This window comes from Bombus flavifrons, chromosome 10 (genome assembly GCF_040668555.2).
Source record: "Bombus flavifrons isolate JBK064 chromosome 10, iyBomFlav1_principal, whole genome shotgun sequence".
NCBI lineage: Eukaryota > Metazoa > Arthropoda > Insecta > Hymenoptera > Apidae > Bombus > Bombus flavifrons.
In genome coordinates this window covers 9,605,007-9,631,175 of record NC_138451.1, presented here as the reverse complement: position 1 = coordinate 9,631,175, position 26,169 = coordinate 9,605,007, and the positions used below count along the sequence as shown (strand labels likewise).

Here is a 26,169-nt window from a genome sequence, read left to right as displayed (position 1 = left end):
CATAATTTTTAATCCAGTAGTTATAAACTAAAATTCTTGCTACTTTATGTAATTAAAAATTATGGAGAAAAGTAATCTAATAGCTGATTAATATTAATATAATATAAGATTTAATATAATTTATAATATTACAATAATGTATTTGAAAGTTCTTTCCGAGATATCTATAACTTAAGTCTCTTATTTAAATTTATACAGTTATTCAAATAAAAACTGAAAAGTAGTTAAAAAGCTGACATTAAAACAATCTCTCAAGTTCTAAACCATGAATAATGTACGCTTATATATTTTATTCTTGGCTGCTTACAATTGTAAAACCAGTTACAAGAGCATGAGAAAGATAGACTTACCTGCCAGTACACCTGGCTGAGCAAAGAAAGAGCTGGCACGGTCCTCGTGTTTCGGGTTCATGATGTATACGTCGTGGTGGTCGTCGGTGCTTTCCGAGTCGTCCTCGACATCTAAGGGCTCGATTACATCGACCTCGTTGTCGGGTCGGTTTACAGGCTCGATGATCGTCTGCAATGGTACATCGCTTAATCAGTTTAATCCGTTTAATTCGGAGGCTCGCCAGGAGGTGTGTTTTCAAACAAATCTAATAACCCGCCTTAACGTCCACGCGTCTCGGTGGGCTTTCCCTTTGCGTAAAATTGGGGGAGGGAAGGTGTATCTTTTCATTGTTAAAAGGATCAATGAATGACAGTGTGCGTTACAGTGAACTGAAAGTGTCGGATAGTATTTCATTAAACTAATTATAACAAAATAACACTTAAACCTGCTACGTTCTTTGAGTCATTTTCGCTATGTTTCGTTTCTCTATTGTCAACAGATCTTTTCAATTGTAAAAAAATATGATAGAATCGAAATTAATTTCTCGTTTGCATTTTATGCTAAACCCTCGTTTGAGATATTAAAAGTTCTCTTATTCATTAAAACAAGGGTGAAATTGAAATATAAAAGTCAAAGAATCGCAGTAAAATAAAATACACATTTTGGAATGATGAAATATTATGACTGTTTTAATTAATTACTTTGTATTTTATCTTTTGATAGTGTATGAAATTTCCATTTGTAATATGATAAATTTGATAAGTTTAGAAAGCTGGTCGATGTAATAGTTCAGGAACTATAATAATAAATTAGAAGATTTTTAATCTTGCAAAGACACCTTGATAGGAGTTTGTAATTAATCATAAAAACTTCAGCCATATTCACCTGTTCCTTAGTTTTAACACTTGGTTCGTCGACGGAGTATGGTACTTTTGGTTGGTCTACCGGCCTTTGAGGAGGCGGTTCTATCCTGTTGTTGGTATTAAAATCTGTAAGGGAAAAGAGGAAACAGTAATTCGCTCCTTATATTACCGTTAAATATTCTAAATAAAAGACTATAAGCAATTATCTTGCCAATTAAATAAAAAGCAAGAGCAAGAAATTGCAACCGCATTCAATTATACTGTGGATGTTCATGCATTTTTGCCTTTATTTATTTATCAAAATATAAAAATGCAAAAATATGTAAAATATCTAAAGTATTTGCACTAGTATTTAGTGAGCGAGGTAAATATTTTTAATTTCTTTAAGAAAAATATATGTTTGCATAAAAATCCGCATTCTAAACATAACAATCGCAAAAGAAATACCAAATATGTGAGTAATAAAAAAATTGTTCGTCACTTTTTCCCAGTACTTTTGATGGTCAAAGATGATCATTGGAACGATCGAGGGATTTGAATGGGAAAACGATAAAACGTGAAGCGTTTCCAGCTTGGCAATTTTGAAAAATGGAGACAAAAAAGAGGAAACGTTTCTGGGAATCGCGTGACGCGCACCGTTGGTGTGCCGCATACAATGCATTCCGCGAGCCACGCTTTTATTGAAAAATTTTCAGCAAAATAGAAGGACGTGAACTCTTCGGTGCCGTCGATCTCTGGGTGGTGCTTTTCGATCGTCGATGGAATTCGAACGGATGAGTAGCTTTTTGAAAAAAGCCGGGATGATGCTCGATTGTTTCGCAGCCCAAATACTCCAATATCCTTTTTTTTTTTATTTGTCCCTAAACTGAAATACTCACAATGGAAGGTAATTACGTCCTGGTCTGATCTGAAGTTTATCGATATCGAATTTCTCGGAACTTTTGTGCAGAAGAATTAAAAAATAATTGTTTTACTTCTCCATATTTCTTGGAGTGACAATTCTATTAGAACAATTCTATTGGAGTGACTGCACTTCCTATAACACCGAAGTTAATGATTAGTATCACACTTTTTTCAATGAAACTTTGATAGCTATAAAATATCTACATTTTTGTTGTCTTGTTATATCCTGAAGGATAAGAACTGATAAATAGACTACAGATTTTTATGCGTCTATGGAAAATTAAAAGATTCGAATATATAAAATGCATATAATAAAATATATTATATGTAAATACAAAATATCCAAAGTATAATGTTTAATGAATGGAACAAAAAATTCTCTTTAGGTCTTATTCTTTTAGTTGTATTAATAAAATTATAAATTTGCGTAAATGTTCACAGTCGACTGACAAAGTAACAAATAAATAAATAAAAAATATATTTACCGTGATCGTCGTCGCCGTCCTCGTCGTCCGGTCCAAGGCCACTTCCGGATGCTTCAGTATCGCGACCTTCGCTGCCTCCTCGACCAGATCCCTCTAAAAACTCCTGGTCGTCCAAATAGATGTCGTCCGACGTGTTGTACGTCGAACTTCCTCCCGCTGTCCTCTCTTTTTCGTTTTGATCCTTCTGCAATAAAAAGAACAAAATTTTTTACTTTTCTATTTAAGTATCTTCCTGATAATTATAGAAAGAACTTAGAAAAATCTTATTTTATTTAATATGCCTCTAGCGTAAAACAATATTTTAAGAGTACATAAATTTTTTGTATAGGCAGAAGATTAAAGGATCACGAAGAAAGTGAAAACGAGAAAAATACAGGGGATCTGTGTTCTATAACGGAACCATATGGACAGGTTCGTTTAGTCTCTTTCCTGGACCCTTTTTATACTTGGACGACACTCTTTGTGCCCCCAAATAGAATCCATTCCTGTAGACAAGCTCGTCTGTTCTGCTATCGAGTTACCCTACGCAACGCCGATGTCGTGAAAACCCGATTTTGTTCTTTATGTGGCTCTTTAACGTAGAGCATCGTGTCTAACAAGAAAAAGGTACAAGAAGGAACATGCCATTTTCGTATCCCATGCTTCAACCATTTGTATAACACGGCCTTATAGCAAGTTAAACAAGAGCTACTTAAAACTATTCCATCGGATATTTTTCTATTTTAATGATTTTTTCATATTAAACTCTAATTGGTACGATGAGTGAAAATTCATCGGAAAGAACTACAAATTGAAACGTATGATATTATTTTTATAACGTACCATTCCATAAGTATCTTTTTTCTAATTTTCCTGTATGTTATATTTGTCTATGAATAAGTGAGTGTTTTGAAGGAAATGTAGCTTTTATTTTATTTCTAATTAAGAAGAAATAATTATAATCTGACAGTGAGTGTAAAAATTCACTCATAGTACCATCCATATTAAGTTAACAATAAAACACTTTACCACAATTAAGGCAAGTTAGAATTGTAATAATATGGTGACAATGGGGTATAATAAGATCGATATAAAATAAAACATTACTGAACGCAATGATTAATAACAGTAAGTCTGCGCGGAACACGTCAAGGAAACTTCAAGCGGTGGTTTCCGGTTACTCAACGGTAGTGGAATGCTACAGTGACGTGCAATAAAGTCCAGAATAATAAATGATGCGATTATCGTGATCGTTCCCTGATTGATTAGCGATGTGTCTTCTATCTATTCATTTCAAAGAAATATTTTTTCAACCAACTGAAATTAATTCACATAATAAGAAATTACATGATAAATTTTTATATTCTACCACTGTCTCCTAGCTAATAATAGAAATGAATTATATGTTCTTATTTATCTCAAAATAATAAGATAATAAATAAATAATAAAACATATTGTGGCTTTAGCACCCATTTCTAAAAGACTTCTTCGAATTTTTATCAAGCTATTCTCTTGCTCAACAATTTCGTATTAAAATATCTCTTTCCAGGTACCAAGTGGTGTGGAAGTAACAAAATCAACAAAATGGACTTATACCTTTTTCGTGTGGTCTTCCATCATTATTGATGAGCTTTTTCTCCTCTTCTCTTTCTAAGTAATCAAAATAGTCCACTGAATCGTTGTATCTCTTGGAAACAGCGACACAGTGGGGAACAATCGATTGAAAGAGAAACACAAGTGTGCATACAGAATGCAACGTTTACATACACGTTGTACAATCAAATAGGAACGAGCATTCAACCAAACTCTCGAATACCGAAATTTCGAACGTTACTAAAAGAAACTAATCACAGCCGCTGCGAAGCAGCCATCTGGTACGTCCGTGTTTACATAGACCGGTCGTTCAGCTACTGAAAAGAGCATTTGTTGAATGCAGCGGAGTATTATAACATGTATTCGATCGTACAATAGATTTCCGATCGATAAGTTATTCGTTTATTGGTCATTTTAATTCATTTTTATTTTATTACAATCCACAATTTTGTTATTATATAAATTGACAATTATTTGATCGATGATATAATCTATATTAGCTTCTATTACTTTCTTATCTTTTCTATTGCCTTTCATTATTTTCTAAAATAAATATTTATATCTCACTTATCGTAGAAAGCATATTTGAACGTTAAGAAATTATACAATTGTACGATTATGTAAATAGTAGATAACAGAGAGCGAAATTGTGCAATGATACAAAGTATAAAAACTTTCGGTTTCAGTCTTTGCGAATAATTTCAATTTTATGGCGACCACCTTTTTACTTTCTTAACGGAAAATATCTTGGATTTCGCCATAGTTGTGACATACCGATCTGGTAGCGTTGATTGAAAGAAGGGGAAACATGAAATTCCTCGAAGATTTAATTCCCAAGTATGTAATAATCGTGCAGACTGTTTTGACGGCGGAAGGTAAGTAAAATAAATGATGAAAAAGAGAAACTGTTATAAACAAAATTATATGCTGCTTGAGAATGTGAACATTAAAAAAATCATTAGGTGTATACGTATAATATGTAATCATTTTAAAGATATTCATCTCAACTTTACATTCGAACGATTACTATTTTATTAAATTTTGAATTATTCTATATTACATAGAATTAAATCGAGCATTCACAATGCAGAAATATCCAGAATTATTATATGAATACTATAAAATTAAAATCGATAACGAAATATATTAGTCCTTTTCATGACTGATTTCATGCATAGGTACGATTTTAAAGCGACAATCCAGTGAATGGATCAAACCGCTCTCTTATATAATAATTTACTAATTAACAATATTAATGAATTTTGAAATTACAATGTGTAAGTCATAGACGATTTTATACTTTTACATCAAATAGAATATGTAGCTTGTAATTTGTAAAAATTACTTGTAACATTTTATTCGTTTCTTTTACTACAATTTGTTATTGCTAGATATTATATAAGTGAATTTAGTAGTATTGGTAACTTCTAACTAGTAGCTTGTAAAATTTCATTAATATTCTATTTCAGCATTTAATAACATTAAATTCAAATATGTATTTAGTAGTATTGGTAACTTCTAACTAGTAGCTTGTAAAATTTCATTAATATTCCATTTCAGCATTTAATAACATTAAATTCAAATATGTAAGAGGGCGTTATGACGGTAGAATCTACTGAAAGAATTTTCTAGTATAACCTTGGACCACAATTTCCATACACTAACCTGAGATTATTTTATAGAATCTGAAATCAACCAATCGAAATATTTGTCTACCATTATATCAATCACAGTATCACCAAGTATCGGCACTTATTGTTAGGGTTGCACAAAGTTGCAAGAGCAACGTCCGCGACCGATGCACCGGGTGCAGGCGATTGTGCGTACGGATACATCGGCGAGCGTGTCCCTCGCAGCTGATCGATAACACGAAATTCTTCCTCGACCTGGGCCAGCTACTCACCACGTCAAAACAATTATACGTAACTGTTCGGTTTAGCCTGTTTCTGGGGGACACGGTTGATTTTCAGTGTGTTTCGCTGGCGATATTTCACGTAGTCTGGCCTCACGCACAGATCCGCTTTCTCTTCCACTTTTTTCGCCCGCTGTCTGCGGAAGAAACGCAAGAATTGCGCGGGCGCGCGATGTTATCGACCTCTTTCGCGCATTCTACCGCATTACGCGTTTTTTTTTACTTTCTATTTCCTTTATTTTTTCCCCTCGTTTATCTTATTGTCGCGGTTGGAAAAGCGAACAATGCGACTACGTTTGCATGCAAATGACTAAAGGCTAAGGTCAAGGCTCTCGAGATCCACTTGTCCCGCCTTTTTTTTACGCGATTTTCGCGGCAAACGTAATTAATAAGTTTTGATGAGGACCGACCTTAGTCGGAATCAACAAAGGACTACAAGGTTACTTACAAGACTGTAGATGGAGGTGATGACGAGTGTCCTCGATTTTAACGTTGGGAATCAAGCAGTTTTTGGCAGATAAGACACGATACGCTTTTGAGGCAAGTGGTGACTGCACTGACGTAGTACGGGCTCGGGCCTGTAGACGGCACTGCTCCAGGCTACGCTATATAGCTCCTTTACACGTATAAAACGGGAGGACCTGGCCAGGACCGTACCACCAGATACCCTACTTTTATTCGAATTTTTTACCCCGCCTGATGGTCAATACGGTAGTGCCATCTTAACTGGCCCTTGCTAACCCCTTCAGTTTTTAGAAGCGATTTGGTAAAGCGACTCTTTGGTGTCGGATATTATATAAACCAAACAAATTTGTCTGATACTTGTATCTCACTTGAGAAGTAATACACAAGGAAGATATTAGAAATTTCCTAAAACCTTTCTTGATAACTAACTAGGTAAGGCTCCAACGTGATCAATTAACTTGACTCTACTCTAGTTCATGCTTAATTATGAGTACAAAATTGTTTAAAGAATCAATCATTTGAAATATACTAAGAATATACTCTATATCTTCTATATTACATTTTATTTCCAACCGTTAATGCATTTTTATTTTTTACTTCCTTTTTATCTCTTTGTGCAGACTCAGACGCTGAAGGATTCTCAAAGTCGATACATGATAGAGTTCGAGATATACGGTAAGTCGCACGATAAGGTGATCCGTTCGATATTCGTTCGTTGTAGGACTGTAGGATATTGAAATCCACCTGTTCGGTCAGAGCGTGCAACTACACGTACTCTGCGTATCTACATGTGTCGCGCTCCCACAGCCAGTACCGCGTATTTGAATAAAATCGGAATCTTTCATATTGAATCCGCATTCGTGGATCTTAACTCGTCATGTGCAGTTTCCTTAGAGATCCGTTCGTATATAGTAGTATATATACATTGCTCGGCGTCAGTCACGCTCTCACGTCTGCTTTGTTTTACATAGTTTACATACGGAGAAGATAACACCGGATGTTTGAAAGACGACAAGGCGATGAATTTCCGGCGAGACAGATACCGTACAACGAAATAAATCAAACATACTACAACTATGCAATTCCTGCGTTGGTAGGAGTGAGGGGGACCAAGTAATCGAATATATACGAACAACATAACCTCCACCTTCAATTTTTCGAAGTGGAAGCAAAATCAATTATTGCTTGAGCACAGAAAAATTGCTGGTCGATCAAGTCAGTCGACAGCTGTAGGTGAATGGAAATTCAAATTGCGACCATTATTTCCCAATAATCGATGTGTCGAAAGCAAAACACGTGGGCTTTATGCGCAAAGCATGAATACGGTGAGGATAATTGCAAACGCGTTCTTTCTAATCTTAAAATATACGATCGTTAATTGAGACACCTTTTATGAATATTGTGAAGTTTCATTAGCACTGTAATAACGTTTGTTTGTCATTATTATATTGGGAAATTTTGAAACATGTCTGAAGTTATACAGTCGGGGACAAAAATAAGTGAACACATAGTGGAAGTATACTTTGGTATATAACACTAGTATTAACTCGATTAAACCTCATTCATACTTATTTCCACCACTAGTGCCTGTTCACATATTTTTATCCTTGATTGTAGAAGAAAGAAATTACAAAGACAGAAAGTGAGAAAAAAGATAGAAACTAAGAAAATAGAAATTACAAAATATTTAGTACAGGCTTTACACAGATCACAAATATATTTCATATTTATATTTCATTTTAGATTAACCTCATAATGTTAAAAACATTGAAGAAACGCAACAGTGTCTTTTTAAAATGTAACAATAAGATTCAAATATTAATAACCATGGAATTTCTGCAACAAGAGAATATTTAAACTGGGCGATTGCCGATGAAGTTGGTTTACCCAGGGAAAGCAGAAGACTTGTTCGTACTTGCAGAGGAGTGTCTGGCGTGCTTCTCCAGCCGAACTTCCTGGACGAAATTTCAACCGATTAGATTTCGTTCGGTTCTGGTACGAGAGAGATCGAATCTCCGGCAAAGGGAGCAGAAACGGTTCATTAGGTGCGTAACAGAGCAAATACATACTTCGAGAAGGAGAATGGAAGACAAAGTGTACCTGGGTAAATGAGAAAATAAGTGCGTTCGCATGAAAGAAGAAAGGAAGAGGCTGTAGTTCGAAGTGGTAGCTTGCTTTCGAATTTTGTTTTACGCTTGATAGATTGTGTCTGAATCGTATCACCGGAAAATTTGGCGGTAAGTTGTGCTTGGCGTTGTCGTCTCTTCCATGAGTTCTATAATTGCCCTTTTTGTCTCGCTTGATATGTTTGTAAGAATATGCTGCGTTTGAAACTTTAAAGTCACTGTTTTCTTCTATTTTGTCTTTTAGATTTTCAATTTTTATTTCATTCAGAAATATTCGTAAACGGACAAAGTATGTACATACATCAACCCGTAACTTCTTTCAAAATATTCCTATGCATGGTAAATTCTATCCCTTCAGCAATGAAAGAAGTCGATTTACTTTCTTCCGATTGAATCTTTGTAAGTATGTATGTATGTATATTACATGTGTGCTTGTATCAGGATAAAGCTGCTCTTAAAATCTCATTTCCATGAAACTCAAACAGAAATTCTAATATCCTTTTTAATAAATACAAAACTACTATTACTATATATTTCAACTAAAGCAAATATCAATCAGAATTTACGATGGTGTCAGAACTTTTTTATTTCATCAAGATGTAATTGCGTTCGTTATCCATCGTTGGCTTTTATTCGTAGTCGTGTCGCTTTCATAGGAACACTTAACACGCGGTTCATTGTTTCTCCATGACATTAAAATCGCTCGACTGAACCAGTCGATTCAATTAACAGCGGACGATAACGAGAGGTGTGGAATTTGTTTGCTGCTTTTTCTATCGGGTTTCACTTTCCCAATTCCGAATACAGTTTCCGGTTGAACAAATCGGTGGAAACGCGCGAAACAACCACGTAGATTATCGTTTCGCGCCTCGACATGTCGGTAAAGTAAGGTGTCAAGTGCACAACACACGACCATCGACACTACCGCCCCCTCCCCTATTGGTTGTAACCGAGGATAAAGACGCCATCATTTCCATTCCACGGAATTAGCTAGTTCAGCATGAAATACAATTTCGTGTTGGTTAATTTCGGAGCTGCTTTGAATCGGGAATCACAACGTTTAACGATTCGTCGAGTTCCTACTACTGTGTAACTTATTAGACTTGCTTTCATATGCGCAAATACACCGGATGTGAATAATGGATTTGTTTGTAATGGTAAATAACAGTCAGCAACAGTAACGAGGTTAGTAACAAATCGTATGAATGATATTAGTGGAATATTTGTCATCTTTTGCAGATTGTCATTTAACTACTTTCGTACAATAAACGAATTATATACATTACACACATACTACGTTATACATACCATAGATACAAATGTAGCATATGTATATGTCTATGTGGATATTATATTTATATATGTGTTAATCTTACACAATTTCAAAACTTATAAATATAAGAGAAACGCACATCAAATTCTTGTTTCTCTGTTATATTTTATAAACTGGGACGTAGATTAAGAAAGTAAATAAAACGATCAATATTCTATTGTAAAAATCATATCTGTTAAAAACGTTTCGTAGCTAGCAACCTCATAATATCATTTTAGGGTTAGATATGTTCTCGATCAGTGTTATATTTACGACGAGAAACAATTGGTACCGATTAGATTTTCTAGTAATATCCCCTGTAAATCTCCAACACGTATAATTTTTTATGTAATTTGTTTGTGAAACCTAATTTTGCAGTCTGAATATTAAACTTTCCTTTCTAATTTTGCTCTTCTGGTTATACTTTTTAGCTAATTGAGCATCGGATGAGCTAAATTTTATGTCATACTTCTAAAAATATATCTTTTGCAGAAACAATAGCAAATAATTAATCATCCTCGTTACGCATCTTTTCAGGTTAGGAATGATTCATCAATTCGAAAAATATCCAAGGAACCGCGATGCTCGATTAAATTTCACATCGTAATTAGAGGGATTTGTACTTGACATGACCGCGGAATATTTTGACGGCGAAAAGCTATGTTCTGTTGACAGATCGTGAAAACCGTCGCTCTTTTTTCGCGAATCCTGTCCGTGAAAATCGAACATGGCTAGGCAACCTTTGTCACTGGACGTCCGGCTGGCATCAAAGGACGCCGCAGAAATAATTCAAGTATAAATGAAAAGGGGCAAGAGGGAAGAAAGATCAGGGGTTGTCGTCGACAAAGAGCCGGTCGACAGAGATAGATGGATGACGGAACAGAGATCGATATAGGGGTCATCAACTGCGGTGTGAAAAAGGATGCGCTCTAACAATGAGAATTAGAAATCGAATTCGCAGTAGAGAAAGAGATATATTGCATAGCATAGAGATACAATATAATATGTAATATCTGTACGATGCTGTTCAAACATCAATATTTTATTTAATGAGAAGCTAGTTTGATATTTTTAATGAAAAAAGTATGAATTAGAGGATTTATTCTTTTTTAATATTTAATTGGTATATATAGTTATAAAGAATAAGTAGGATTATTGTTTACTGGTATTTAAAAAAATTTTTAAATTGAATTAATTTTTAAACGATGTGAAGAAATGGAATATTAAAAATCATGCAAAGTTAGATTTATGCAGTTTACCTGGAAATATTTTTATGCAGGCACATTGTAAAGCTTGTCAATAAAAGACAGGTATAATTTGGTGTATGGTACATTCAATCTACATATGTACATGTATATTCGTTATAAAGGCATATATTGTTTATTTTATTGATATGTATATTTTTTCTATACTTATGTAAAGGATCTCTATTTTATAGTATGCATATAATGCACATACGCACATTTACATACATATTTTAATGATAAAAGATTAACAAATGATCAAATACGCATACCTACTCTTTATCTTTATTGTTGGTTACTCTTATGGTTGTTATAAATATCGTAACCCTTCGTTACCGATGTTAACGATAGAACGTTTATTAAATTGCAATGATGAAATTTTAATAAATTTTGTATGATCGGCTTTCAACATTTTTTAAAGAACCATTGATAATTTGATAGAAGCATAATACTAGGAGCTCCGCTAAAGGATTTGCAACTGTGTACAACGTTTCAAAGGATACTTGCTGATTTATCTGGTAATTTCAGCGTTGATATGACTTTCACGAACCGCTGAGACACGCTAGATATTCGAGATCGAAATGTCGAGAAGCTGACACGAAAACTGAGTGAAGATTAAGATATCTACACGCAAGAAGAAGGAAATTGGTCGCGGAGAAGGCGAGATGAAAATTTTCAACGGAACAAAACAAACGAAAATATCACCGGGGACATTGTGAAACCGCGGGATAGGTATCCTTGAATAAAGAAAAAATATAAAAGAAAGGAAAACAAGACGATAAAAGATAATAAAAGACGGCGACAGAAGTAAACGGAGTGAAGAAGAAGTCTAGGGAAACCGAAATCCTCCAGGAAATGGAAAAATCAAGAAAAATCAGCTGGCTCTGAACACTTGCCGAGACTGTGAACTTTAAAAGGAGGAAACTGCGGAGACAGGAAGCGACTGCTGCTTGGAAAAATCCAGCTGCACTCTGGAGATTAAGGAAAGGGGCTGCGAAGTCGAAAGATTGGGTGTAACGGGTGGAAGAAGAAATTAAGGGGAGAACAAACTCAGATGGAACTTTATATAATAGAGGAAGGACAGAAAGATCATTTTATTGTTAGAGATAGAAAATGTTAATACACGATACTTTGTGATAAGTTGAATATAAATTTTAGAAACGAGGAAGTTCCATCTCTGAAATAAAATAAATATCTACTATTAATTACAATTTATTGGTTATTTTAAAAGAAGTAAAGTATCTGTATCTACTATTAAGAAAAAGAATTCTGAAACGACTTGAATTTTTATAATACATACATTGGACGTAATATTTTTAAAGAGAAGAAATAATTGTTCTGTGACAACAAAGAAGACGAATTTCAATATTTCAATAACTGAGAAGTATTTCCTTATTAACTATTTTAGAAAAATTGGGGTTATTCGCACTATGAGACAAGGCAGAACGAACCCGAATGTTTGCAATGCATTGGATGCAGTATTTAAGAAAAAAAGAAGAAATAATTCTAACAAAAAAGAAGAAGAAGAATTTTAATATTACAAAATATATTAAACGCTATCAAAACTAATTTTCACTACGATTCACAGAAACATCCACTTAAATTTTTCTTGTGCAAATTTTATTCTAATCGGTCGATTCTAAACCACTCGATTAATTTTGCCGGTCGCTTAAGCCAAAGAGACCATTATTCTCGCGTACTTTCTGCGTACAGATATCCTCTGGAAAATATAACAAAACAATTCCAGAAGCACGCTATAAACTTGCTCCTATTGTGTCCCGGGCAAAGAGAAGAGGTGTGGCGCTTTTCGACGCGCAGGAATACCAGGGATGCGTGAATGAACAAAGAGAAGAGCCAGGAAGAGAAGTTAGGAGAGCAAGGAGCAAACGAAAGCCCGGGGGAATCCAGAAAATCCGCGTCGAATGCCGTAGGAGCCGCAGAGGAGACTGCGTTGTAAAAAAAAGGAAAACACGAAGAGGAAAAAGAAGAAGAGAAAAAGGGGACAGGGAATGGAAAGGTGTAATAGTTGGCAGGAAGGAAAAAGAAACGCGTAGCGTAAGAGAAAAGAAACAAACAGACCGCGTGAAACGCGTCAGACTAGACTCCCGCAATCGCGGTCCACTTTGCTAACGAGCTTCTGGAGATGCGTCGAAACGCATAAAGCGCGGACACACCGCGTGTCTCGGCAATTATCGCGATAATTATACCGCTGTTACAATGCAACAGACCGGCTGGCTGCGACGCTTTGCCCGAGGACAAAAAAGGATCACAGTAGTTTGAAGCTGACATGTTTTAATCTTCAGTAATGGACGGTTGGATGGGACTGGAATGGCAATTCGGTGACGAAGTGTTAGTCGAGATAAGGAACAGTAGCTGATCTTGATTTGATAGCGACTGACGCGAGAAATACCAGGGGAACAGAGCGTGAAGAATAATTGTTTTTCGAGAACTGGAAATGAGGATTCTTCTTGAAAAATTGGGGTGCAGTTGAGGGTGAAAAGCTATTTTCCGTTGAAGTTGAAGATTTATGGAATATTCAGGTGGATTTGATGGTAGAGAATTATCTTTCTAAAGATTGGCGATTTATTGGAAATGTTGTAAAAATGACAAAGTGGGTAATGGAGAATACTTTTCTTAAATATTGCCGTTTTTCTATACGGTCGATTATAATTAAAGATTGTATAATTACATAAGAGATTAATGTAAAGGATTGTTCAAAAGTAATAATTCAAGACGTGATATTACAATTACAAAGGTATTCAAAGTTACTTAATAATTATAAATTTCTTTCTTTCGTCGAAGAATACCAACCACCAGGTGAATCTTCCACCAAGATGATTCCAGTGTTATTGTAGACGTCACAGACTTGCATCAAAGGTTTTCAGTCGATAGACAGCCTCTAAAGGTCATTCAAGACCTCTGCAACTAAAGACATATGAAGCTAGCAGGTACAAAGACTCTTTCAAGTAGAAGCAGCTCTCTCAACATTCTACCATATTTAAAGTTTTCTATTTCATTAGTTAATTTCATCAAGCACCTGAAGATTTCATCAAGGACTTCCTCTAGCCTTATCAAAGATTTTTTTGAGGGCTCCCTGAGCATATTGGCTTCCCTTCGGTTCTAACTACCAAAGATTCTCAGATGCAAGCCTCGCTGCTTAACTCAAAGGGTTTTCTACGGTTTCTCAAAGGGACGCGGCTTACACACACCTGGAAGCTTCCTATCGACCTTGACTGGAAGGATTTATTTCGAATTCACCGGTTAAAACGTTTATACGCTTCCTTGAAGATCGTGTGTCGAGAGGCTGAGATTTTTCTCGCAGACGAGGGACATTAGCCAGCTAAACATTAAGGGGAATTACGCTAATGAATATCTAACCAGAAACCCCAACGTTAAAGGGAATTATGCTAATGAGCCTGGAGAGACACAGAGGGGGATGAGGGAAAGGGAGACGCCTGTGCGTCTTGTTGCATTATCCACGAGATATTCGGAAGAGGAACGGAGACTTAATTCGAGAGAAATGCTGGAAGAAATGAGAGAAGGAAGAGGAAGATCCCCAACTCGACTCGAGTTTTCATCTTTTGGTTTCGTAGACTGTTTCCTTCATTTATTATGGCTGCTGGGCACTCTGCTTGCATGCAGTCTTCATAAATTTTGGTAAGTTGTTGGAATGCAATTTTCTTTCTTCTGTAAGTAAATTTGATTTGCATTGCAAATTTGTTTTATGTACTTGTGCTGTTTTCGGAAATACTTAAGGAATGAATGGTTGGAGCTCTGAGAATGTTTTAATGACTCCTTTAATGATTCTCAAATTTTATCGTTTCAATTCATGTGCTTTGTTAATCCTCAAAATTTTAATCTATATTTATTGATATCTAACTTGCTCTGATACTCGATTTTTAATTTGGAAAATAGGTTAACTAATACTAATATGATGCAATTAAATAAAGTTTCTTCTTTATTTAGAATTCTTCTATATTTTCTCCAGATATAAACGTTTTCATAAAATACGATTTGGTTGAAAATTACTCGAAGAACGTAGATCAACATAAAAAAATTAAGAAGGGAAAAGATACGATTTATATCGTTAGGAAGTAAGGCTCGAAGGGAGGTCTCTGACTGAGAGCTGTGAAGGATGTGCAAGGTAGTTCGGAGAGAAAGGGTCGTCGATTCACGTCAAGTATAGCGAATGGATCCTTTTTTACGCGTGGCCGCCAGCAATGTGGGGAAATATTTGCCTAATTCGTCGCTTAGCATGCAGAGAAGCAGAGTTGGCCAGGGTGAACTTTCTTTGCGGCTCGATTCCGCTTTTTTCCCCTCAACCCCTTCCCAGTCAATTTCTCTTTTCGTCCCCCTTTTTTGAGGGATCTAGATTCTTTGACAGACGGGGTAGATATTAGGGCGAGGGTGGAATTAATTTGGTAACTTTTTGCATGACTTTTGCATCCCTTTTCGCTCGCCAGGTTATGGATTTCTTGTTGAAGAACGATGACTGAAACCTGCCGCGTTCTTTCGGTTATTTTCCACCCAATTGTATACTTCTAACGAATAAAAAATATCGAATTTCAACAACACTGAAATATAAAAATTCGAGGATCACAGTAGATTTAGCGTTTTAACGTGAACGTCGTACGTTAAGCTAATAGTTAATACAAAATTATTTAATACAAAATTGATTGGATCATATATATATGTCGGGTTAGGGTTAGAATTTTGGGCGCGTAACAACTCTTCGCGTGAATTAGCCATTGTTTTACACAGCCGAGATTATATTTACGCGTATATACAAGTCTACTACAAAGATTAACAAATACTAAGTCTAGTGAATAATAAGCTTAATGAATAATAAAGTTAGTGAAATAATAAGTTGAACAAATAATAATTCTAACAAATAATAAGTCTAATGAATAATAAGTTTAACGAACAGAAAGATTAATGAATAGTATGATTTACGAATAATAAGTTTAATGAACACTATTAACACTATTTTTGGGTTCGAACGAATCCACGGTTAGCGGGATAACTCTCTACTAAGCGTAAAATGATCTTAGGTACAGAAATACGATTGTTGAAAATGCTCGATGTGTTACTCTCCAAGGCAATCGCAAGAAAGCCAGCCTCGTGAAGATTTTTCTCGCTGTACGATTGCATTTGTTTTTCTATACCCGTTTGGAAGCATCGAGAAAGTTCCAAACACCGTTGCTAGGCAGACTCGTTGGAAGCATCGAGAAAGTTTCAAACGCCGTTGCTAGGCAGTTTCTGCCTGGAGTTTGATTGTTAATACAATGTATGTCCCATTGTATCAGCACCTCCGAGGCAACATCACACGTGGCTAGGCCCGCTCCCGAGGCCGCATGCCGCCACGACCACATTTCTCGGAAAACCCATGCAACCACTCCAGACCTCCGTTAGGCAAAACGTCCATCCCGTGACCGTGGCTACGTTCGGCGACCAATTGTCACCTCGAACCCAATCTCGCTATCACAAATCTCGAACAATTACAGCTATGATAAAATCTAGGCTAGAGTACTAGAAGATGTTCCCAAAATTTCCAAGGAACGGCTTCGGCTTTCCTTTCATCTCCGACATATATATTACATTACATTGGAAATCGAAACAGTTTGAGTTTAATTTCAGATGGCTATCTCAATTTTGGAGTACTTTTCTCTTGGCTTCTTTTCTCGTAAAAAAAATTGTGATTTTCTTGATGAAGAGTGGAAAGTTGGTTGAGGAAGCGAGCAGAGGGTGTAAATCTTGGGGGTTCGTGACGCGACACGGAAGCGTTCGTTGGATATCATAAATTTCATGGTTTCTTAGATGGCACCATGGGGTAATGGGAATCTTTTGATGAAAGTTCAATCCCCGGCGTGCGGCTGGGAATGCAATAATAATGCGGAACCGAGTTTCATCGGCGAATGCATACCGGAGTTTGTTTTGGGAATATTCGCGAACGAAGTGGAAAGAATTTTTAATTATTCTTAGAATTCCCTGGAGTTTCACTCATATTTCTAGCGAAAAATATTTGTCAAATATTTAAAAACGGAAGTGTAGTCTTAGGTATTTGTAGAAAGATATTCTTTAGTTTGCTTATAGTTATATCGTATTGTAATAAATGTCAATTTCATTTACGTATATCAATAATTTCAAATATAATTCAAATTTCATTTACATATCGATAATATCAATTGTAATTTCGATTTCATTTGTATTTGAATAATTTCAAGATCCGTACACGAAATTATACATTTCTCGATGTTCTCATTCTTCAAATATTTGCAAATAAAGATATCAAATTTCTAAAAAACGTATTCCATATTCACATATATATAAAAAAATATTTTCCTACAATTTTGAAACAGTTATTCGCCTCTAATTTATTCTATTTTCTCAAAACCGTGATGCTTCTGCAACCCGAAATTCCCATAAATGGCGAATAAATAATTCAGCAGGCAAATAGCAATAATCGGAACAAATACGTCCGCTTTAAAATGCCATTAAATTTACATTTCGACTCTCCGTACAATATTCTAACGAACGTAACAATGCAAATATTGCAACGATTCGGAACGTGCCGCTTGTATTTTCGTTAACATAATTTCCGCGAGGCGCAGATCTTTCAAGGTTTTATCGTGCAGTGTAATTTATCACGAAAATGCCACTATGAAATATTTATATTTCGGCAAGCCAAAACTGCGAGTCAGTTGTTTTCCTCGCTTCTGTCTTCACCCTCGTTGATGAATTATTAATGATGTGTGCGTTTTTAATTAATTTTAATCCGATCGAACGAAGGCGAATCGATAACGATAATTTATGAAGGTTATTAAAGGGACTCGTAGGCGAATTGTTTTTCAATTCGGCGATACGAATTAATCGAATCAATTAAACATATACAGGTAAAATTCTACCCGCAGCCCGACTATAATTGATTCGATTTGTTTAATTCATCGTCGAACAAACGCCGGAATGCAAAGTGTAATGGGACAAACAGGGTCGCTATAATTTCACAAAAACAGGTCTGTTCCATAGAAAATTTATTAAAAGGATTTTCATATTTTACAAGGTAAAACTGATAATCTTAACATACTGGGTGCAATTTGGATTGTTCGAAATGATCGTAACGGAAGGCAATTAGCAATTTACCAAATGTACGCGTCGTTTGTTTCATTCAACTTTTTCTTCTGTATGTTGAATAGATCTACGAGTTCTTTTACGAAAAACAGGTTATTTGTATCGATCGTAGTATCTCAATTTCCTCGATGAAATGAATTCGACAATTGGAAAAAGAAAAATAAAGTATAAGTGAAAAAGTAAGCTATTTCAACGATTCCAACGATTTCAACGATTCCAACGATTGATTTTGCAAGAAGTAATTTTTGCAGCAGGTTATTCCAATTTCTTCGAAGAAATACACTCGACAAATAAATCTGTCATTTAATAAAATGGGTCGAGAAGGCAGACCGGTTATTTCAACAATTTCCACAATTAAATAATATCGCGTGATATTACTGCAATTCCTTTAATGAAATAAATTCGTCAATTTGAAAAAAAGGGGGAAAACAAAAAGACAGATTAATGATTTTAGTAACTTCCACAATTAATTTTGCCACATATTATTTCCATTTCTGTAACGAGATAAATTCGTCAATCTTAAACAAGAAGCAACAAAAAGTCTGACTAACGATTTTAACAATTTCTACAATTGATTTTGCAGGATATATTATCGCAATTTCTTCAATGAAATAAATTCGTCGATCTAAAGAGAGCGAGAGCACAAAGGGACAAGCGAATTACTATTTTACCAATTTTCACAATTGATCAATTTCTTCGATGAAATAAACTCGTCAACACAAAAAAGGAAAGTAGCAAAAGGACAAACCAGTTATTTCAACAACTTCCGCAATTCCCCTCGGTTACCAAACGTGACTGTACGCTAATTCCCATCGTCTGAAGGCCTGGCTGCCCTTCAGAATGCTTCCAGGAGGATCCTCCAGGAGTTCCCTAGCTAAACGAGCGTCGCAGGACGAATAGGGGGCTCTCTAAATGAGTAGGAAAAGGGCCGCGGGAGAAAAAGAAAAGACGAGCATCGCGACGTCGAGTGTCTGGACAAATTGGTCGGCCGTGAAGAAAAGACGAGGAAGTAGGCGAGCAACGAAGGAGAAAAAGAAAAGGGAAAGGAAGAAAGAAAGAGGCGGGTCCCTTGTTGGATAAAAGGAGAATAGGATGCCTTTCTGCTCGATGAAGCTAATCAATTCCGAGTGGCCGTAGTTCGCTGAGGACGTACGACATTCGTCAGGTGCTCGTGCACGCATTTAATCCGTTCGAGTTCGCGTAGAATTGAAGGAAGTAGCAACGATGAAAGGACGGAAAGAAAAAGTTTGAAACGTCGTCGACAGAGGGACGACGAAGAAAGTTTGCTCGGAGTTTAATGAGATTCGTGGACAATTTAATTGAAAGTAATACGGGCGAGGCAAATAGAATGAGGAGATACTCGCCCTTTTCTCGTTCTCTGGATGGCGGAAGAAATGGATTGAACAGAACGGCGGGATATTCGTGTTTTCTGTTAATTAAACTACATAATAACTGGGAGCACGGGACAAAGGGAATTCTGTTTAACTTCGAGGAAACAGACGTTCTTTAGCCTCCTTTTATGTATGTAGGGCAGTTTTTGTTCTCCTTCTTTGAGATCGTTGAAAGGATCGAGGAAATAGGAAGATGAAGGAGGAAGACGGGTTATTCGTTTCGCGAAGCAATTCGTTCATAACAGTGAGTTTTCATCGATAAGGTTGACAAGAAAACCTTTGGTACGATACTTGTGAAGACGAGTTTGGTCAGATGAGGAAAGATTACAGAAATAGGTGTTACAGGAAAGAAAATTATTATTACAGGAAGGATAACTTTTTGGAAGAATCTTTCTTTAATCGAGTGTAGCTGAACGATAATTAGTATAATATAGTTAAAGTTATACATGTATTTAAGAGTTCATTCGATACGGTAACACTTTATAATTATGAAACCGTCCAGCAAATTTTTTGAATGTATTTCAAATCAACATAATCACGATGGTCGTGCTTCGTTGTAGCGTTGACGAAGTTTTAAAGAGTTCTCATAACTTAATTTCATAATTTATAACAATTTCATAACTTGATAATTTCTTCTTTCATAAGAACAAAACTTTGTAATCAATACTGGTCCTTTATCTCGCACGTAAACGAAAATAAGAAAAATCTAATTAAACGATAGAGTTAAAAAAATATGTAGCTAAAAATCTAAAAATATCGTTCGGCAGGCCGAAGGTCGAGATTAAAAATTCCACGGAACATCGGACAAAGAGATTACCGAATTCTGAGCTGATACCCAGAGATGCTTTTTACCAGAGGGGGGGGGGGTGGAAAAGAAGTCGTTGCACCGGATGACACTTGACCTTAATAAGCCTTCGAGCGTCTCGAATTCGAGTCAAGCCGCGTCGTGCTCCTTTCTTCTCTTTCTCTTGCACCTTGTTCCACCACAGCTTGGTTTTGCCCGGTCACTCGTTCGATGGCCAATAAAAGCTTCGACCGACTTCGACGGCCGCATTGTTTCGAGGTTGGTCTTGATACGTGGGGGTGGTCAGCGCACGAGATCGACGAGGCAGACAAGGGACGAAAGCGACGAAAACACGATCGAGGCCTGATTCCTCTCTATCGGTGAACCGTAATTACGTGGAAATAACTATGTAAGCAGAGACCATCCCACCCAGGTACGTGACGATACATTGAACGATGAAAATGCTGCACCGAGAGATTTTCGAGCGTGATAAAATTTGACGAAGTATGAGAGTGTTTGGCCGAGTTTGAAGCAAAGGAGTAATCAGATAGGATGATGAAAATTTTGGGGATTTTCGGTACAAAAATACCGAGAAATTTTGGAGCGTGATAATGTTTGACGAAGTATGAGAATTTCTGATAAAGCTTGAAATAGTAAATGACGAGTGAAACGATAAAAACTTTCGCGCGCAATTTATGATTTTAATCCATTGTATACGAGCTGCCATTTCTGCATGTTTGTATTTGGCGCAAGAACTTGTCCTATTTATATATTTTCCACTCTCTATATATATACGGATTAATGATGAATACACTGTGGATGTTCATGCATTTATGTTAGATTTAAAAGTACAAAAATGCACGCTATGTACAAAATATGCAGTCATATAAAAATATTCAAAATTCTATTGTAATGTATAATTAACAGTGTTTTATGCAATCTCTGGTTAATGCAAATATCTTCTTTCTTGCACAATTACCTTTGCAATCAGCTCTCAATAATTCCCCATCAATTTTTTTAGGTTCATCTCATCCTCCTAATACTTATGAAGCAATTTACATGAAGTTATTGACAACGAGGAGGTGTATTTGAATACTTGTACCTCCCAGACAGGATATAATTTAATCAGAAAATTACGCTGTTCGTTGACCTACGGATTGGGCCGGTCTTGATCTCTGGTCCCGCAAGCAGAATGAAGAACCGGTTCGATTCACCGGTGCAACATATTTATCGGTTGTTCAGCGTGGCCGATTCGAGGGGTTTCGACGCGGATGAGCACATCGTCCCGGAGCAGCACGCTTCGACTAGTCGCGCCTAAACGCGTGCACACCCGGAACGAATTAAAGGCCGACTCTTTTTCTGGCCGAACAAACCGCTCGCGTTCGTTTTGCTCGATTGAACGCTCGTTTAACGCTCGATCGGACGGTCTTGTCTCCGTTTCTCCCTCGAAAACCCGAGGTTCTCACTGATTCAACCGTTTATGTCCTCACGGTGCGATACTTTTTATATGTATTGGTTTATACCAATACATGGTCGTAAATAAAAGTAAGGAATTAGTAGATTTAATTGATAGATTTGTTGAAAATTTGGCCCGGAATACTCCATTGATAGGGATACAGTCATTTATGCGACATATTATTTATTTACATTAACTCTTTTACATTATTGCAAAGATATTTATAAAATTGTTATGATATGGATGAAATTAAGGAATTGGTAGGTTTAATTGGTAGATTTATTGAAAGTTTGCTTCGAAACACTCCATTGATAACGTTAGAGTCATCCAAATGGAATATGTTCTGTTTATTCTAGTTCTTTCACGTTATTGCAAATATATAGAATATTCTTCAAACAAAAGTTCTCAACAGTGCAACTATCAGAGTGGTAAAAATGATCAACTGCTAGTATTTCATAGAAATTTCATAGATTTTTATGACCTTTTTACAAAACAAGAAACTTATCTGAATTCCATTGATCTTAACGAAGTTTTAAGTAGCGCTTGATTCAATAAACTCCTGATCGAATCCACTTATTTGAACTTGTATTATATGTATAAATGAAAAATAAATAGCGAGGAGAACCAGTAAATTTCCATTAAGTGTGTATACTTATGCATATGAATCGTTTGTCCCTTAATAGGATCATACAAATGGAATTCTGCCGTATATCATGATACACGGTACACGAGACAGAGAAAGACGTATTAAAATTGCAAAACAAATGGCTCCATGGTCTCTCCAAGTAACCTTCTTTATGAAAACTTCTCCTGTATCTAACTTATACGCATATATCATAACATATATTATAATATTATATATTATAATAATATAACATATACTATAACATTATATTAAATTATAATATCTTCTAAAGTTTCATCAGAACCGGTAGAGTAATAGACGAAAGAAAAGGGAAGAGGAAAAGAAGATGATAAAAGGAAACAGAGGACAAATATTGCAATACTGAACTGTATCAAACCTCCTATATGCAACGCATCCAAATTTTATGAAAACTAATAGAACAGTAAGAGAAAGGACCGGAGAAACAATAAAAACAATATTACAGAAAAAAGTGGTAAAAGAAGTAAGCAGAGAAAAGAGGATTTTCCATGACATTTCTGCGGTATCGTTTGCAAACTCGTTTCCCGTTTTGCTGTTCCCAAGGACGCCGACGTTCTCAGACAAAACAATTCGAACCGATAATTAGCGTCATTAGCGAAACGTCCCCTCGTTAAATCAGGAGGGTTGCGTGCAGGCTACAAGGAGAGAGAGCGTAGAGAAACGTCGCGTGGAAAGAGGGTCGAAAGGGGTGGCAGGCCCTCGAAATCCGCACGATAATTCCGCCCATTCCGGATTCGGCCCCTCTAACTAAATCCTTTTCCGATTCTCAATGCTACTTATCCTTCGTTGCAGAGTCACTGACGAGAGAGAAGGAAAGAGAGAGAGAGAGGGAGGAAAAAAAGGGGAGCGGTTCCGGGGGGTTGAAACGCGTCGACCCCGACTAAGCTTTCAGTTGAAAATTTCTCGCGAAAATACCATAGGAAGGGAAGAAAAAGAGGCAGAGAAAAAGTCCAGCCGATATTCGATACTTTTTTCCCCTGGAGTTCAGCAGCCTTCGTGAGCTAAGACCATAAAGATATAAAGATAAAGTACACGAGTCATACGTTACCGTGTAAGTGGATGCGATATGGGAACAGAAAGAGAACGTTGCATAGAGGTCCCACGTGTCCTTGTCTAATCAGACATGCACACTATTGCACACTGACTTTCGTTGATCGTTGTTGCTCAGCATGTTACTGTATAAAATGTACATGCGTTGGGTGTTAGACGAACACACAAGGTACCTTTATACAACGTTCTCTTTCTATTCCTATTTTTCAGCTTTTTCAGCTCGTTCACCGACTCTATCTTTATATCTCTATGGCCAGGACAGAGGATTGCTGTACAGAGGTCGTTTAACGTTTCATATTTTGTAGCTGGTTCGATTGTTACGCTGGATCGATATGGACAGAATTGTGTGTAAGATTTTCGAGCAGATTAGAGAGGCAGACGGATGTTTGTTTGGAGATAGTATAGATTGTGTGTTAAGAGGGATGAGGTTGTCTGGCGTGTCTAAGCGTTGTGTAATTTATTTCTCTAATTGTTCTTCGATAGCGTCGATCTCAAATAGAATCTTCTCCTCCGGAAGGAGATTTCCCTAAATTTCGTAGCTGCCTTTGTCGCTTTACAGCGAAAATAATTTATCAACGTTAGGTATGATTGAAAAATTTCCCAAGTTGCTAAACTTTTACTGTTTCCTGACGGATTAGTAGAAGATTCCAAGTGTCTGAAGGTTTTAGTTTAAGATTATCTGTGAAAATAAAACGCGTATTGTTAAAAGATGTTTACAAGTCGTCAAAACCCCAATGTACCCAAAGCGTTTTCAGTTTATAATTAAAAATCACCTATCGATATTGTAAAAGAATTTGTCAAATTCTACGAAATTCCGCAGTTTCCTGTAACGATAAATAAGTCTTCGAAACTCGTTAGATATCTTTTAAATTATTTAAAAATTACTGAAGGCAAATATTATTAAGATATTTGCCAAATTCTTTGAGAGGCAGAATGAAAGTGTCTCAAGCTGGCAATTAAAAATACCTTAGCAATGTCAACTATTATTAAAACAAATCTCTGAGATTGCCCAAAATTCTAGTGTTCCATATGACGTTAAAGATTCTAAGCGTCTTCAGCCCATCGCTGCAAGTAGCTGGTCGCGGGAGGGTGGACCTTGTATTGATTCACAACTCTGCCCCTCCTGTCCCTTTTGGTATCCCGTAGAGAAACGGGAGGTGGACGAACGAGAGGGAATAAGGGTGCAAGTGGTAAGGAAAGACGGCCGTCAGCCCCTAAACATTGGCGTGGGATGTCGAACTATCGCATAAATTAGTCTGCAACCCATTTTGTAGCTGGCAATTGTATCTCATTGCTGCATCTCGCTTGTCTTTCTTCCTTTTCTCTACCCTTTTCCCCCTTCTTTTTCATCTTTTTTACTCGCTTTTTCACCTTTTTTTCTTCTTCTTTTCAGTTGGCACTTTTTACTCTGAACGCAAGAACGGTAAAAGTTGTGGGGAGAAGTTCTGAAATGTATGTCGAGAGGCATAAGAATGGGAAGTTCTCTGCGTCGACGAAGATACAGCGGTTGGCGTAGGATTCTCTTTTACATTTGATATTTCATGATTTTATGATATTTCACGACGTTATTAATGTTACTCTTTAATTTAATTTTATTAAGTTCCACGTGGTTTCAAGTGAATATTTCTTATAGGTGTTGGAATCGTATATTGTATATGTATATATATATATATATTTATTTATTTATTTATTTTCTATCCACATGTTATATGTTATAGCTTTTGGATACAATCAAAATCGTATTAAACCCTAAAGGTAAAACCTAGGACACCTACAGCCTATAAATAGGTAGCTAACCGGTGGTAAAAATATTCTTCTACCTGTTAAAATTATATTATCATTTTAAAAGAGATTATTAATGTTGCACGCTCTTTGATTTAATTTTATAATTTTGATACTGATTCGAATGAACATCTTTCATAGTTCTTAAGATAATACTAGTATTATTGCGATTTGAAATGTTCCTTTTATTTCTGTGTGTTATTGTTTTTCTTATTACGTATATTGACACATGTACACTTTCATCTTTAGTTTACTAGCTAGTAAAATAAGTAGTTTTACTATTTGATGTTCTTTTTCTCTGAGTATTCTTCACTTTTCTTTAATAACGTTCCTGTAGACACAAACAGAACCAAAACTAAAATTTCATTATCTGTATAATTTAGTCAATTTTATAATTAATTGATTTTCCAATGTTTTCGATCCATTGAAAACTTCTCAAAGCCTGTGGATAATCACAATAGGATGGTCGTTTCTTACTTTCACTATGGTTTACGTAATAAGACGAAAAGGTTAACGTTCAGAGAAGACGAGGATAGAAGCTAGAAATACCAGCAACGATGCTCTTTCGCGATTAACATCCTGTCGCCAGGAATTTCTACCTTTTCTTCTATCATATTGGCCGCTATTATGTCATATTACATATTTTACCATTATCTTTCACTGCCGTAATATTGCCGATTATTATTATTATCAAACCTAGA

General features: G+C 36.1%; 1 protein-coding gene across 1 annotated transcript in view; it reads right to left on the bottom strand.

The window, feature by feature from the left end:
• Sdc (Syndecan) overlaps positions 1-26,169 on the bottom strand; it is a 238,726-nt gene that overhangs the window by 3,558 nt on the left and 208,999 nt on the right. The window contains exons 2-4 of the mRNA XM_069121633.1: positions 2,582-2,765; positions 1,216-1,319; positions 351-519 (exon numbers count right to left, since the gene is read on the bottom strand). Coding sequence (XP_068977734.1) covers positions 351-519; positions 1,216-1,319; positions 2,582-2,765 — 457 coding nt within the window. The remainder of the gene's footprint in view (positions 1-350; positions 520-1,215; positions 1,320-2,581; positions 2,766-26,169) is intronic.